This window comes from Anabrus simplex, chromosome 10 (genome assembly GCF_040414725.1).
Source record: "Anabrus simplex isolate iqAnaSimp1 chromosome 10, ASM4041472v1, whole genome shotgun sequence".
In the NCBI taxonomy this organism is placed as follows: Eukaryota; Metazoa; Arthropoda; class Insecta; order Orthoptera; family Tettigoniidae; genus Anabrus; species Anabrus simplex.
Genome location: NC_090274.1, coordinates 43,841,427 through 43,858,181, shown reverse-complemented (window position 1 = coordinate 43,858,181; position 16,755 = coordinate 43,841,427). Strand labels below are relative to the sequence as shown.

Sequence of the window (16,755 nt, the reverse complement as noted above, 5' to 3'; positions counted from 1 at the left end):
TACATGGGACTAGTTTCAACCCTACTCGGGGTCATCATCAGCCATAAAACATAAACAATATTTGGCGATATCCTAAAACATGTTTTCTAGCAGTAAGAGTCTTATGAAAATATAATTTTACAATATGAAGTGTGGTTGAAATGTTGCAAACGAAAATGAAATACGTGTGATGTACAGTAGGTGAGTAATAATTAATACAAGTACATTATACATGCTAAGAGTTCTGGAACAAAAGTACAAATAAGGTGCTCTGTGTTGTTAAAATTTATAGACTCATGGAATTCAGTAGGTCCTGGTGATACATAACGGTTGTGGACCGAGTGCTATGGCAATAAGAATGAACACAATGTAAACTGACACATATATAAAAATATACAAGTATGTACAATGTCTTAGTAACAAAATGTGTAGTTGATACTCTCTAGAAGAAGAGTCGACTATACACTGTATCAGCTTAAACGGAGAATTTGGCAATTGATGTATTAAGTAACCAAGCAGTGTTGTTGGGCTGCATGGTTGATTGTTGTGCAGAATGTGAAACTTTTTGAATTCTTATTCCGTTCTCCACTGATGAAGGTTGCAGCCTAAAATATTGCACCAATGTCTTTCTTTTGTATGTACTCTATCAACATGTGCTTAGATGACAAATCATTGCTCTTTTTCCGTTTTTGCATTTTTTAAGTAAGTACCATTTTAGTTTCTTTTTTGGTGCAGTTCTATGGTAGAAATGTTAAGCATCCGCAATTGCTATCTTCAACTGTTGATACACCAAATGCAACACTGGGGGCATGGCCAACTTTCAGACAGTGTTCAAAAACAATAGAGCAACCCATCGACTGGGTTCAATGAAGGTTGTCAACATATGCATGACGTCCTACAGAATGGCCGATCATCTGTCGCCACAGAAAATTTGGTGTGTGTCAAACAACAGTGTTTAGAGGAGATGAGACAAGAGTATTCCACATTACTCCTAATTCAAAGTAGTAATCCTTGCAGTGGAGGCATTCATCACCACCAGTGAAGAAGAAATTCAATAGACTGTTTCCAAAAAAGGCATACACAATTGTTAAGGGTCTACCAATTCAATGCACTATTTAATCAGATAAAAGACATTACCTGATAGCAATTATTAGTACATATTTCATCCACCTAGTGGAAATCTTCAACTATAAAATATAAGTACTAAAACATTATTACATTTAGATTATTAAAAAGAGAAAAATGGGAATTAAAACATCGAGAGGGAAACTAATGCATGACCCATTAAAACTGTGGAATGAACAAGCAAATTAAAATACACGAAATAGAAAGTACGAGAGGGGATCAAATATAAACGGGATTTTATTTTAATTAAAATTCATTTATTGAAAAACACAAGGCAATTACAATTTATTTTTCCACATAGTTTTCTGCTTTGGAGATGCATTTGTCCCAGCGTATAGGCAACTTTTTGATGCAATCATCGTAAAAAGAACAGGGTCGTATCACCAGTCAGTGGCGCACAAAGTCTTCCACCCTCTCATCAACTTCAAATCGTCGCCCTCCTACAGCTTCTTTAAGCGGGCCGAACAAATGGAAATCGCAGAGCGATAAGTCCGGGCTGTAAGGAGGATGATCAAGTGTAGTCCAGTGCATTTCCTGTAGCTTGGAGACAGAGCTGCAGTATGGGGCGGTGCATTGTTGAATCGGTTGGTCTCGTCTTTAGCGGCGATATGCAACTCTTGCCTTGTTCAACAACTCACAGCAGTAAGCAGCAATGATTGTGCGAAGCTCATGCAAAAAATTCATCAGAAAAAAGCCTCGCCAATAAATAAAAATTAAAAAACGGTTGCAAGAACCTTGCTAGCTGACAGTTGAGTCTTGGCTTTCACTAGTGCTGCCTCCTCTTTCCTCTGCCACTCCCTTCTGGCTTATTTGGATTCAGGAGTGTAGTGGCGGACCCGTGTTTCGCCGCAGGTGACGATCAGACTCAAAAATGCATCACCTTCTTCCGCAAACCTTGCTGTAAGCATCTGACAGACCTCCAAACGCCTCAACTTCAGATTTTCGGTCAAAAGGGAAGGGATCCATCTGCAACACACTTTACGGAACTGTAGGTCATTTGTGATGATTGCTTGACAGCTCCTATAACTGATTTTGACTTGTTCTGTAATTTCTGATACTGTCGCCTGTCAATCATGTTGCTGATTTCCACACATTCTCATCCTTCCTTCAACCAAGCAAACACATGCGTCCTTGAAAATGTTTGATCACAGAACTGTGCAGTCAATCTTTGGTGAATTTCCGCCGCCGTAACTCCTTCACGAGCAAGAAATTTTATAATGATGCGTTGCGCAGTGGAGGGGTGCACCTGTTGCTCTGACACTGTGATCGTTACTGAAGAAACAGCGGGAAATACCTAACAGCACGCTCTCCCCACTCCTAGTGGTCCCGCCTAAGCATAGCAGAAGCGTGGGGCCAGTCCTACCAACTGTTGATGTTCAGGAACAAAAATCCCTTTTATATTTGATTGACCCTCGTACATCTAGCAAGTTGTAAAAATATCAAATGTGACTGTCAATTTTTTTTTCCTTGGGAAATTAGCATGGAGCAGATTATATTTTTCAAGTTCTGAGCTACAAATGTTACCTGAAATACACAAGCACTCACCTAAAAATGATGTGCCAGGATGCCTTATGATGTGTACTTGCTCGAAGTCAGATGTAAAAAAAACCTGGGATATTCTGCCTAGTATTCATTGAATTTTTTTAATACTATCCACAAGAAAATCATGTAAGTATTTACACTTTTTCAGCCACTACCACTTTTAATACTTGTGGACTCCCAAGCATAACGGGTAGAGTCCCCATTTGCACTATATGCACTGTAAATGGGATCTCTTTTCACTGGTCCACCATCTTTCTTGCTACACATGGCACATCGCTTTAGGTTACAGCCCACAAGTCTTTCAGTAGCGCTCCGGGAGGACTTGGATCTGTCTGATGTGCTGAAGATAAGAGGTTCATTTCTGACATCCACTCATTTTTTAGTTCAAGAATAACGGAAGATGTTACACTTTAACATTGTCATTTTCTTGCTAGAGTTTTCCTTACAGATAATATTCAGCACCATTCTCACGAAAATGGAAAAGACAACCTCCTTTCAAAACATGAGTGTCCAGCGCTCGTCTAGGTAAATGTATTATATCTGAACCATTAACACCCCCATAAATTTGTTGTACTGGTGTATAATTGTTGGTTTTGTTACCTCCTTAGAGGTCTGTTCTTTCTTGGTTTAGTGGTAGTTTTGCTTTCGGCAATGGAATGCGTAGACAAGACCAAAACTAGATGTTTTTTAGATTTTTTCGCTCGGTAGCCAGCTAGCAGGACCTCATCCTTACTGAAGTACCTAGCCTCACCAATAGCAAATTTACCTTTCAATTCTGAAGGGATATCCTTCCTGTTTCGCCAGAGAGTACCTGAGAAGAATGTACCCTTAGGAACAAATGCTGGGCCAGGCTGATCGTAGTAAAGAAATTGTCCGTTACCAAGTGATAGCCCTTTATTAGGTAGTTGCCTATCGCCAGTAATTTAGTCAAGACAAGAAATGCTAGTCCATGTTTCCACTTATTTTTCCTATTGACATTGCTTTTTGCTCCGCGGCAGCTATGTTATATTGAGTCGCATAGCATCCAGAATTTTATCCCCATTTGTGATGTTTTTTGTTTGGAAGATACTGCAACAAAGAAAAATTACATTCTGTTTCAACGAGCGACTCATCTATACTATGTTGGCGGGGAGTGTAATTATGTCTGAACAAATTGTTGGTGTGATCCACCACAAGAGTACTGAAGCGAGCACGTGGGTGATATTTCTCATGGCCTGGGGTAAACAACGAATCATTATTCACAAGGTGGAAGGAATTCAGTACTGTATTAGCTGGAATCTGTTCCTTGAGAACATCTTTCAAACCATGGGATGACTCGAGAATCAGTGTTCCAGTATGAAGACATTGTTAGTCTGCATGCAATTCCCATCTCTAACAATACAGTGATAAAACCTTTAATTTCCTTTAGAGTAACAGGTCGCCGCTGCTTTATGCGAGAATTCGGCTTCAATTGTTGTGCTGACCTCAAGAACTGAGTAACATATCTATTAGTTTCTGTCACCGTTAGCTACCACAGAGCCTGAGTAAAGAAGAGAGAAAAATACAAAATAGGTTTCGCGTTGCAAGGCAGGACATGCTTTGGACCTGGATTTTCCAAGTAGGCAGGTGGAGGGTGATAACAAGTGTCACTTCCTACGGAAAACTCCTAAAAGACAGATTTTTGGGGAGCATTACTATTATCCCTGCCACCACCACCACCACCACCATCCTCCTCACGACCGTCATTTGCCCCATCACTAAGTTCGGAATCCTCCAAGCTCTCAGATATATTCGCAGCACTTACTCGCATGGTTCCCGCCATAACCTCACTATTGTCAATGTCCAAGTCATCATTCTCAAATCACTCCCATTAACAGGGTAAAGTGTTCAAATAATCCACTGACTCATCATCGTTCGCGAACACATCACTGCCAGCCTCATGCCTAACTGCCATTTTCACTAGCTACTCAGCAATACTTCATAAACCATATGCCAAGTTCAAGCACTTATAAAACCCGAACAAGCAAACGTAGTGACAATCTGTATGCAATAATGAAAATGTTGTGTCTTTATTATCCTACAACAAGCTTTTCCATCCATCAATGAAACAATACTCCGTAATTAGTTTTTATTAAGGCACTCGAGAGAAGAGGGGTCAAATCGTGCTACCGGCAATTTTAGCGGGAGTTGGGAGGAGTGTGATAGTGCTCCTCGGCACTCTGTGTTCCAATCCAGGTTTTGTTTATTACACTACTCCTGACAACGTTCAACCAACTTAGTCTGGGACACCTCCTTGGCCCTCCTTCCTTCTATCTGGGTCTCAATCGTCTGTGTTGGTATCCTCCCGCCCTTCCATTCCCTTAACATGTCCAAACTCATTAAGTTTATTTTTCTCCATTCTGTGCCTGTCTCCAATTTGTTTTTTACATCCCCATTTCTTTCTCTATCCTTGTCTTTCCTATCATACTTCTTAAAAGTTTCATTTCACAGGGCTGGATTTTATTCTCTCTTTTTGTCAGTATGATTATTTTCATATATTTCAATTTATATTCTTCCTTCAGCCACACATCTGAGTTTTCGTTAAAGTTAGTAACTGTAGAATCTTCTCATATATCTCATCATCATTTCCCCTATCCTAGCTGACAAAGGTTGGGGGCAAATAGGTTCCTCTACTGTAAAAAACAACACATTATTAAACAAGGAATAAATTAATAAACAAACTAACGGTGTGTATTTTTATTCCTTGTCTAACAATGACCTTTTTTACAGGTATGTTATAGTGTAATATTTATATTCAACTTGTGTGTACGACAGATTGAAATACTATTTAAGTTACATTTAACTATCTAGTTTACAAATGGAAGCCTCCAGTAGACAATATCAAATAGAAATTTCCATTAAATCTTCACAGATGTTCTGCATTAAAAATGTTGATCAAAATGAAGCTGAAGCATCTTAACAAGATCCATTTTACCCCATTACACATCAAAGAGGAAACTAGACTAAGATGTCCAAAATTCTGAACATATACAGTGCCAATTAGCAAAAATATAAATTTATGAGTGAACAGTGGTGAACTGTCAAACAAAATTTTAAAAGCTCATGCAAGGTACTGCAGAGAAGTTTATATGAACAGAAAAATACCTTTTAATTGAAGAATGTGATCAACAAGCAACCAAAATGTGAACCTGGAAGAAGAGAAGAATGTAGGCTACTTACCTGGAGGTAACCCCATGGGGGGAGGTCGCATCATGTTCATGTTACCTCCAATCATGGCAGGGGGGCCGAGAGGCATTGCGTGTCGCACGATGGGAGGCCCTGCCATTGGAGTCATTATAGTGACACTACTGACGGGTGGAGCCATCTGTTGGACAGATACTGGCACGGCAGCAACAGCCATAGGAGGCCTTGGCGGGAATCGGGGCATCATAGATCTTCGATCCTCCTATAATGACAAAAGTATGCAAGCCTTAAACATAATTCGTATCACAAAATGTGCTGCTGATCAACAGTAACATACTTTATTATTTTCAAAGCTTTCATGATAGAAAATTTTAACTTCTGTACTTAAGAGAATATTCTATAACACTACGAGAATTTTTTAAATATTAGTACGGTATTCTTCTGCAATGTAAGTGCAGCAACATTCTATCTTGGTACAAAATGAAAGTGAAATACAGAGCAACATGAAATAGTTATTTTTTCTAATCCAACCTATAAAACAAAGCTGCAGAAAGCGAAAAGTGAACATTTATTATATCATACACGTATTATAATCAAAATGAATACATAATTATCAGATAGTAGTCTCAAAATACAACTGACCGTAAGATGCCTGGATTACATCTGGCTCAGAACATGACAAGTTTTCTTACTGGAACTGCAAACTTTCGCCTTCACCTTGTTTTATAATAGGCTCAGCAACAATACACTGAAACCCAGCATTGCCAAATCCGTATGGAGTGTCATTGGAGCTGTTCACATTGCCTCCTGCTTTTCAGTCCATCTCACACTTGTCAAGTAGCAGTTGTTATGTTAAATATAATACTGTCTTGCACATGATAAATTTCATATTTGAGCCAGTATTGTCAAAAAGGATTAACTTATGAAAATCTTACCAACCTTTACAATACCACAATCGTCTTTATTAACAAGAGTATTTAATAAAGACGATTAAGATACATCCCCAGCATGTGCCACGCGTGAAAATTGGAAATCATGGAAAACCATCTTCAGGGCTGCTGATGGTGGGATACAAACCCACCACTTCCCAAATGCTAGTTCGCAGCTACTCACTTGGTCCACGGAACCTTTTCCCCCTTCTATTGATTCTGTAGTAAAGACCTTTCACTAAATCACTTTCTTCACACTAAAGGGCTTAAGAGTCTTTAATAAAGACAATTTTGGTATTGTAAAGGTGGAACATTTGTTGTTAAGATTTTCACAAGTTAATAATACTGTTTATTGCTATTTTGGGCATGGAGTAGTGGTGAACAAGTAGAAGATTCCCAACCTAGGGCCTTCTAATTCAGTTGAAATACCACAATACTCTCGTCAAAGAACGCCAGCCAACAAGAAAGTGGAAACAGAGTAGCACTGCAATACACGTGTTGCTATGTGGCTCACGAGAATTGTTACTTAGACGAGGGGATGGGAAGAGATTGTCTAGTTCTGAGCCAGACTATACACTTAAAAACATTTTTTTTTTATTAACTTATTAAGAAAAGAATATTCATTAGGACATATTCTCTATGGACTATTGTATGAGTGTTTCCTTGACAACTGCTTTCAATTGTATAAAGAATTTATATATTTTCTCTTGAGTATTTTGGTGATTGGTGATGGTGATTATTGTTTTAAGAGGAAGTACAACTAGGCAACCATCCTAGAAAAAATGGAAGGGGTCCGACACTTCGAAAAATGAAGATATCGGCCAAAGTAAGACAAGGGCCACGAAGGGCATGAAAATGAAAGACTCCCTAGCCCTCGCAAACCTAATAGCGTCGGGGTCGGAAAAGAACAAGAGTTGACCAAGAGAGGTCAGATAGGATAGACGAAAGTGAGGATCCCGGCACAAGTAAGTGGAAGCAATGCCAGGACTCAGCTAAGGACCCCGTGGTCGCCAACCCACGCTCCAAAATTCAGAGCCTATGGGGCCCCTTTTAGTCACCTCTTACGACAGGCAGGGGATACCGTGGGTGTTATTCTACCACCCCCACCCGCAGGGGGGCTTGAGTATTTTGTTTTCAATGTTATCATTTAAATCTTCTTTTTAATTTTAAGGACACTTCCTCTAAAGCATTGATACATTGTCAATATATGAATTTTTCATCTAAACAGTGTTATGTGGCTGAAGATGTTAATATACGAAACATGTACCACTTTTAACCAATAAGTTGCCTTAAGCAATTAATGTATCGACAAGGTGGAAAATAAAAAATTACTTAGTTGTGAATATGCAGCTATCGAGCTCAGTTACATGGATTTCATCACAAAGTATGTAGAACTGTGGGATTCCATGAGCTGGATCCAGTATGTGTATGTAGACACTATGAAAAACTGTGTGGAGAGATACCATGCTGTCCTGTCCTTTTCATGTGACCATACCATTACAATCTCTTCACTTCAAAGCTCTCCAGCAAGCTTATTTCCAATTTAAGCTGGTGACATCCACATTCCTTATTTCATCCATTTTTGTTTTTTGTACACTTGAATGGAGGAACTTAATTTCCGTTGCCTGAAGACGACTTTGCTGATCCAATAAGTGTTACAACTTCCAAACCATACGTAAGTATAGGTAACAGATATATTTTGTACAAACTTATGTTGGAAACTAATGAAAATGTTTCATGAAATAATCCACAGTGTGATAGAATGTGGAAGCTTTCTGTATTCTGTTGCCAATCTCCTGACGTGTGGTATTGTCTACAATATCCATCTCCTCATCTCCAATTCTTAGATAAACAACAATAATGATTATATTATTATTATTATTATTTACAATCAATTAACATCCTATTGTATTTTTAATCTTAAAAAATGCACAAATTAATGTAAAAATAAATCAATACCACGCAAGACTTTTCTTTATGATACCCTGAAAAAGAGAAAGGGGGGAAAAAAAGGCAGAAACTGAAGTTTAAAAGTACTGTATATAATTAGGAAAGGAGCTCCCCCCTATGGATCAGTGGTAGTGTGTCGGCCTCCAGATCCCAAGACAGAGGGTTCAAACCCTGTTGAGGTGGTTGAAATTTTGAAGGGCAGAAAAAAATTAATTTAACACTCATGTAGTACAATGACAGCATGTAAAAGATCTCTAGTGACACGTTCAGTGTTCACCCCACAAAATTCATTAAAACTCGGCCAGAGACGCCCAAGAGATATTCGGTTTACTCCACCATCCAGTAGGGCTTGAGTAAAACTGAATGTCAAAATTGGTAGGCAAGCAGCCAGATAGCATCAAATGATAATGCCTGCACAGGTTAGCTGAGGCCATATGATGATGATGATGATTATTATTATTATGAAAATGGCCCTGCAATCTCTTACCCAGAGGCCCTGGGTTCGATTCCTGGCCCAGTCACGGATTTTTACCTGGACGTGAGGGCTGTTTCAAGATTCTACGCAAGAACAATAGAGGAGCTATCCGACAGTGAGATAGTCACCTGTCTAGAAAGTCAAGACTTACAACTGAGACTACCTGTAGCGCTGACCAGGTATCACCCTGAAATCTACAGGCCTTTGGACAGAGTAGTGGTTGCTTGGCAGATCAAGGCCTATCAAGACTGCAGCATCATGGTGTATGGTTTCAGTATTATTAGGATGATTCATGTTCATGATCATTTGCTCTGGAGCAAATTTCGTTCCTTTCAATTGCAGGAAGAAAACCATAATGGGCCAAATCCATCAACCGTCAAAATTGAGTTAATGCCAATTATCAATTTATTTGTGATTCAACTTTATGTCTTTAACTGGGCTATCTCCATAATGCCAATTATCATTATGTGCTATAAGAATAAAAAATATCAACTAAACTGAACTAGCCGCTGGAGGTAGTGCCGTGTTGGCCAAGTCCTCATGACCATCTCTTGCATCCTCATAAGTCACATGATGTGTAATATCATGGGAGCAGTCAGCCACAAGGAGGATGTGAACAACATTCCTAGTTTAAAACAAAACTATTTCTAGAATCTGGCCATTCATATTTGCCTAATGACGAGAGATTTTACTCCCAATGAAACCTCAGAACCTAAGGTAAATGCACTGTCCATGGTAGAAGAGTATCCAACCTTGGAATGTAGACTAAATAAGCCCTTTAGTGTGAAGAAAGTGATTTAGTGAAGGGAATTTACTACAGAATCAATAGAAGGGGAAAAGGTTCAGTGGAAAAAGTGAGTTGACCATATGGTTTGGGTCACGTAGCTGTGAACTAGCATTTGGGAATTATCTCACCATCGGCAGCCCTGAAGATGGTTCTCCAAGATTTTCCATTTTGACACCAGCCACATGCTGGGGATGTACCTTAATTCATGCCACAGACACTATCTTCGCATTTCCAGCCCATTTCCATAGTTGCATCGACTAAAAGCTTAAGCACTATCTATAGAGGCCATAGATTGTCTGTTTCCTTCTTTTTAAAACACTGCCTTCTGTATTTCGTATTAAGTCTGCACATGTTCTGTACACGTGCTAGTAATGGCCAGCTATATTCGCCTATCCACTATTATTTATTATTTAGCGTATGATGAATACAATATTATTTACAATATATACAACTACCATCTCAAGCTCGTAACTAAAGTTCCATGTCAAAATTTAATAGCCAGAGAAGAGCTTCGTTTGAGACACAGTTTAAGTCCTCAATAGAGCCTCTGTAACTACGCAAAGGACACTCAAATGCAAGGTGTTCCACTGTCTGTTCCCCTTGTCCGCAGTCACATTGCGGTGATGTCTTCCATCCCCATTTGAAGAGAGTGGCTCCACATCTACCTTGGCCGGTCCTAATTCGATTTAGCATCCTCCACTGCCGTCTGGGAAGAGAAAAACCATCTGGGCACTTGCATGGGTTCTCAATGATGTGGTGATGTGGTAATGCGGATTGCTGTTGCCATTGTTCTTTCCAGGCGTCCGATACATTAAAGGAGGTGTCCTGTAAATTCATTGCAGTACGCCAAGAAGGGTGTCTGGATTTCAGTCGTTTAGCTGGGGAAGCTGCTATGTCAGAATGAATAGGAAGGTGAGGATTGTTTTCAATTTTCTTCCACAAGTTAAGCAGTGACTGTGATCTTCTTAGGGATGGAGGTGGTATGTGGCTTAGGGTGGGAAGCCAGTGTGTGTTAGTTGGTCGGATGCATCCTGTAATGATACGCATTGCTTGGTTCAGCTGGGTGTCTACTAATCCAGTGTGAGCACTGTTAAGCCAGGTAGAGCAGCAATATTCAGCGACGGAATAAGAGAGTGCAAGAGCAGTGGATCTCAGGACTTGGGCATTAGCGCCCCAGGATGTACCTGCCAGCTTTTGGAGGATGTTATTTCTGGTCTTGATCTTGGCTGACACATTATAGAGGTGATTCTTGTAGGTCAAGGACCTGTCCAGGGTGACTCCCAGGTATTTTGGGTTACTACAATACTGTAGATTCTCTCCTTTGAATGGTATGGTTGGTTTGTACCCAGCACTTCTATTCCGCAAATGGAAGGTAGACACAACAGTTTTCTTGGGGTTTGGTCTAAGGTTGTTGTGATAAAAGTAACTGTCTAGAATCTTTAAGTCTGATGTAAGCGTCGACTCAGACTCATCGAAGCGTTGATGTTGGGCAACCAATGCGATGTCATCTGCGTAGATGAATTTTCTGGATTTAGTTACAGGAAGGTCATGTGTGTACAGGTTGAATAGAAGAGGGGCCAATACAGAGCCCTGAGGGAGTCCGCCATTTATCTTATGTACTTTACTTCTGGAGTCTTCGGAAAAAATCTGGAAGTACCTATTACTCAGCATGTTACTGAGTAATGTGGAGAGTTTCAGACAAGGGATGATGCTGATAAATTTGAGAAGGAGCTTATCTTGCCACACGGTGTCATATGCAGCTGTCAGATCTAAGAAGACGGCCGTGCTTACCATTTTGTTCTCAAATCCATTTTCAATATGGGTAACTAGTGCTAAAACCTGTTCTTCACATCCTCGTCCAGGTCTAAATCCAGCTTGCTCGACTGGAATATGCTGGTTTATTGTCGCAAAAATCCTGTTATATATCAGCCTTTCCATAAGCTTCATTGTAACACTGAGTAGTGCTACTGGCCGGTAACTCTCAACTTTTGTTGGGTCCTTAGATGTTTTCAATACAGCTATTATTTTTGTTTTCTTGAAGACTGAAGGTAGGTTACCTGTCTCTAGTATGTTTGTGAAGAAGTTAGTAAGCCATTTAGCAGCAGCTGGTCCAAGATGAAGAAGGAACTCTGGATATATACCATCAGCGCCTGCCGCTTTGCCAGGTTTTAGACTTTCTAAGGCCTGCTTAGTTTCTTGTAGTTGAAATGGGGCAGAGAATTCAGAGGATCGTTGAGCCGAATGTTTCTTTTCCTTCAGGAGGTGCTTTACGTGCCTTCTATGATGCTTTTCAACTGAGACCTTTGAGGTACAGATCATATGCCTGGCCATGTCGTCTAGACTGATGCTTGTTTTCGGTCTAATTTTGCTATTTGGTGTGTCCAATTTCCTGATCAGGCTCCAAGCTTCTCTGCTGGAGTGAGTGAAGTCTAGGGACTCTACTGTTTCTTGCCAAATTCTCTTCCTATTTTCATCTAGGGATTGTAACAGTTCCGAAGCTGTATCTGGGTCACCATTGGCCTCAAATTCTTTGAAGAGCCTTTCACTCTCCTCGTTCCAGCCAGGGATGTATTGTTTACGATATCCTCTTGGGATACATCGTTTTGCTGCACTTTTAACCACACCGATGAATCTGCTGTAGTTACTATGAATAGGTCTTATCCATCGCAGGTTGGAGTCAATCTGTTTAGAAAATTTTTCCCAATTGGCTTTTTTAAAATTCCATCTCTTTTTCGGGCAGGAGTGAACGATGGGCACAAGCAATCCAGACTGGATAATTATTGGTCTGTGCTGACTGTGAGGAAATTTGTTGAGCACTGTGCGTCGTATGTTGCTGAGTGGGTGTTGTGACTGCGTTACAAAACAGAGATCCGGGGTGTATTCTTTGTTCCATCGTGCAGAAGAGAAGGAAGCCTTATCCTTGGCATCATAGATAAGCTTAAGGTTTTCAGTTTCCATCCAGTCAGTGAGCTTTTCCCCATTACTGTCATTCTCTTTGTATCCCCATAGTGTGTGATGGCTGTTGAAGTCGCCTGCAATTATACTTGGATTTTGCAGAGATGGAATTGGTGGAGACGGCCAGGGAGTTCCAGGAGGTTTATATACGTTAACTACTGTCAAATCACAAACTTTGATTGAGGTAGTAAATATTTCATTATCTGAGAAGGATGGCAAGACTTGATAGTGGGTAATATCACTCCTCACATAGGTGGCAATCCCATACTTTGCGTGATTAACTGCGGACACTAATTTAAATCCTGGAATTCTCCCTCTGGATTGCAGCTGGAGATCATTTTCCGTGTGGGTTTCTTGAAGCAGGATGATATGAGTCTGGTGTTCTTTGAGAATCTTTGCTAGATGTTCACACTTTGCTCTGCTTATGCCCTCGATGTTAAGCTGGCATATTTTCATTGAAGGGCCAATGTTACGAACTTGAGGGCCCTGAGAAGGGCCTCTAGGTATGATTCTTCTCCATTTTCCTTGACCGGGAGGTCGTATACGACAGTTCGGTCTCATCTTATTCTGATGTTGCTCACTTAGCACCACCCGGGGGACATGTGTAGGGTAATTTAAGGTTAAACCTACGGACATGAGCAACAGTGGCTGATAGGTGGCTTACAAATGTGACTAGAAGTATAAGTACGCTTTATTACGCTATGGGCGGGATGTGCTCTAGTGTTGGATACTGAATGGATGATTCGAAGCAGTGTATCAATTCATTCAAGTGTCCGAGTGAATCGATTCACAGGAACAGCGAGCTCACGGCTGTGTTCGCAGGGAGCTGAGCTTCCGCTGCAGCGAGACAGTGAATCATGGCACACCGAAAGAATCGTGCGCACAACACAGCTCAGTGAGACACAAGATACACACGGCTCCTTACTGGCACACTGACATTGGCGGAGAGCCGAGCTTCCGCTGCAGCGAGTCATACAGTGAGCCATGGCACACCGAAAGAATCGTGTGCAGTCACGGATCAGTGAGACAACACACACATGGTTCATTGCATTCACTGTCCTCTTCTTACAGGGAGGTTTAAATAAGAGATGGATTTATTTGCAGTGTTAAAAAGGTAGTCTAAACACAATTCTGAAGTAGCTAGTAAGTAGGTAGGTGATTAGGTTATACTATTTATTAGTTTAATGAATCTTAGTATTATAACTCAGTTGACATTTGACAATTAATTAAACTCGACTCCAGCCTGCCGTATGGCTACGAGTCATGCTCATGACCACTCAAAAGTACCGGTTTTATATTGGGAAGAAGTATTCTCTAAGTTCGTATGTCACATCGTTGCACAAGACTTCAATAACATGTGGACAGTAAGTGAGCCGAACTTAATCAACAGTATATATGTTTAATGTTGAATCAGAAAACCAGTGGGCTACTGTACATCTCGGGTAGCCTATACAAAATATGACAATTTAAAAATTCCTCTGCTGATAGAAAAATACTTATTTTCAAAAATGACCGAGCGAGTTGGACGTGCGGTTAGTATCGTATAGCAATGCGCTTGCATTCGGGGGAGGGTGGGTTCGAATCCCACCGTCAGCAGCCGTTAAGATGGTTCCGTAGTTTCCCCATTTTTACACCAGGAAATCCTGGGACTGTACCTTAATTAAAGCCATGGCTGCTACCTTCCTAATCCCAGACCTTTCCCATCCTGCGCTGCTGGAAACCTTCGATGTATTAGAATGACTAGCATTTTTATTTCTAAGAAAGAAGTTCATGGTTTGAGGACCAGATGGCAGCAGTGAGCATTGAATGCTGTTGCTGCTGTCTTACCAGTACCTACTACACAGATGCAGTAGGAGCGGTGACTCTAAAGTGCCGTGAATCGGATCACTGTATCAATTCAGTAACGTGAACGGAATCAAATGAATCGATTCAGTAAAATGAAACAAATGTCCCATCACTAATGTGCTCAGCTTCCACAGTATGCACTGCTACACTATAGGCGAAAGAGGGTTAAGACTACCTAGCAGCCAACAGCGTGTGAGATATGGTCAGTTATACGGTTCTTGACAGCAAGGAATATGTCACTGGCAGTGTTTCATCACCAGATCTGTTAAATTTACGGCCCCAATACTATAAGTGATAGAAAAGTCCATAAGTGGGGACGAGTATTCAAGGAAGGCCGGGACAATGACTATCCGGGCGGTCATCCTTAATCAGCGATGATATTGTATGTGAAGCTGACACCATCCTTTGCGCAAACAGTCACAATTTCCCCTCTCACATTTCACTTTCCATATGTTTCAAGGTCAGTTCTCTATAAGATTGGGTCAGAAAAGCTGGACAACAGAAAGTGCGTAATTGGTGGGTTCTGAGGAGGGTGAATGCTTCATATACCGTGGACTGACAGGGTGAGAAACAGAGAGGTGCTGAATTGGACGGGCAAGGAGATGGACGTGCTCTACAGTATCAAGTGGTAGAAACTCCAATATTTAGGCCACGTGACTCAAAACAACAAGTACCCCCTCCAGCAGCTAATCATAGAAGGTAAGATCGAGGATGGCGCAGACCAGGGAGGAGGAAGAGCTCCTGGCTCAAGAATTTGCGGGAATAATTTGACTTTGTGTCTCTGTTTCGAATGGCAGCCTCGAAAGTCAAGGATTGCAATGATGATTGCCAATCTCCAATGCGGAAATGGCACGTGAAAATAAAGAGATGAGCTAGTGCTGTAACATTTTTGACTTGATACTATGATGAAGGTAATGCCTTATTGGAGCACAGCCATAAGGGACAAAATATGGGTGTGTCACATGACCACTGGATCCAAGCCACAATAAATGGAGTAGCAACACAGATTATTTTCAATGAAAGTGAAATCCATGCAGACTTTCTCAACTTGCGAGATTATGGCAAGATTATGTTTTGCTAGTGGACTTCATGCCGCCAGGGACAAAGATCAATGCAGTTGTATATTTTGCGACCTTGATGAAACTTTGCTGTACAAGATGCCGTAGCCCTCTGTCTACCAGAGCATTGTTGCTTCATGACAATGCAAAACCTCACTCTGTACACTGAATTGTTTGGCTGGTAGCAATTCAATCGCCTTTCTTTTAGCCCTGACCTTGTGCCTAATGACTACCACCTCTTACTTCATATGAAAAGATCAAAGGAGCATTTCCATACTAACAAGGAAGTGAAAACAATGGTTCAAACATGGTTCTTATCGCAAGTGGCAGAGTTCTATGACAAGGGTTTACAAAATCTTATTTCACAATATGACAAATGTTTGTACAAAAATGGGGACTCTGTAGCTGAGTGTGTGTATAATTGGATGAAACAAAAATTCCCAAAAATATTCAGTAATTCTCATTTTACTGTAAAACTGTCTTTAGGATTTTAAAAGGCCCTATTTCATTATAAAACTGTCTTTAGTTTTTTTAAAAAGGCCCTAGTATTTATTAGCATTTACAAACCAGATAACCTTTATGTTTTGTTCTGTAGTGAATAATGTATAAGTTAACTGCAATGTACATATGTTGCATTCTTTGTAATCTCTTTCTGTGATTTATAGGAGTTAAGTTTTTATTTAATAGCACATGGCCAACTATGGTTCTGAAACCTTCAATTTTAGTCCATCTTTCTACCATAACCATGTTCCAGTCCAGACTACATTACCATTGCTGTTCACACCAATGTCCATCCACCATATACAGGGTCTTACCAAATCCCTTGATGGTTCAGTGGATCCAAAAACCGGGGGTTCAGATCTGGGAGAGGCGGTCAGAATTTTTAAGGGAAGAAAATAATTCACAGCCACAGGTCACACAACCGAGTTCTAGGGTGAAATCATCAAA

General features: G+C 40.5%; 1 protein-coding gene across 3 annotated transcripts in view; it reads right to left on the bottom strand.

Annotated features, from left to right (window-relative positions):
• BuGZ (Bub3 interacting GLEBS and Zinc finger domain protein) overlaps nucleotides 1–16,755 on the bottom strand; it is a 140,754-nt gene that overhangs the window by 46,270 nt on the left and 77,729 nt on the right. For all 3 annotated transcript variants that reach the window (XR_010861151.2, XM_067154989.2, XM_067154990.2), the window contains one exon: nucleotides 5,845–6,070. Coding sequence is in view for 2 of the 3 variants with exons in the window: in XM_067154989.2 (XP_067011090.1) it covers nucleotides 5,845–6,070 (226 nt within the window). In the remaining variant the exon portion in view is untranslated. The remainder of the gene's footprint in view (nucleotides 1–5,844; nucleotides 6,071–16,755) is intronic.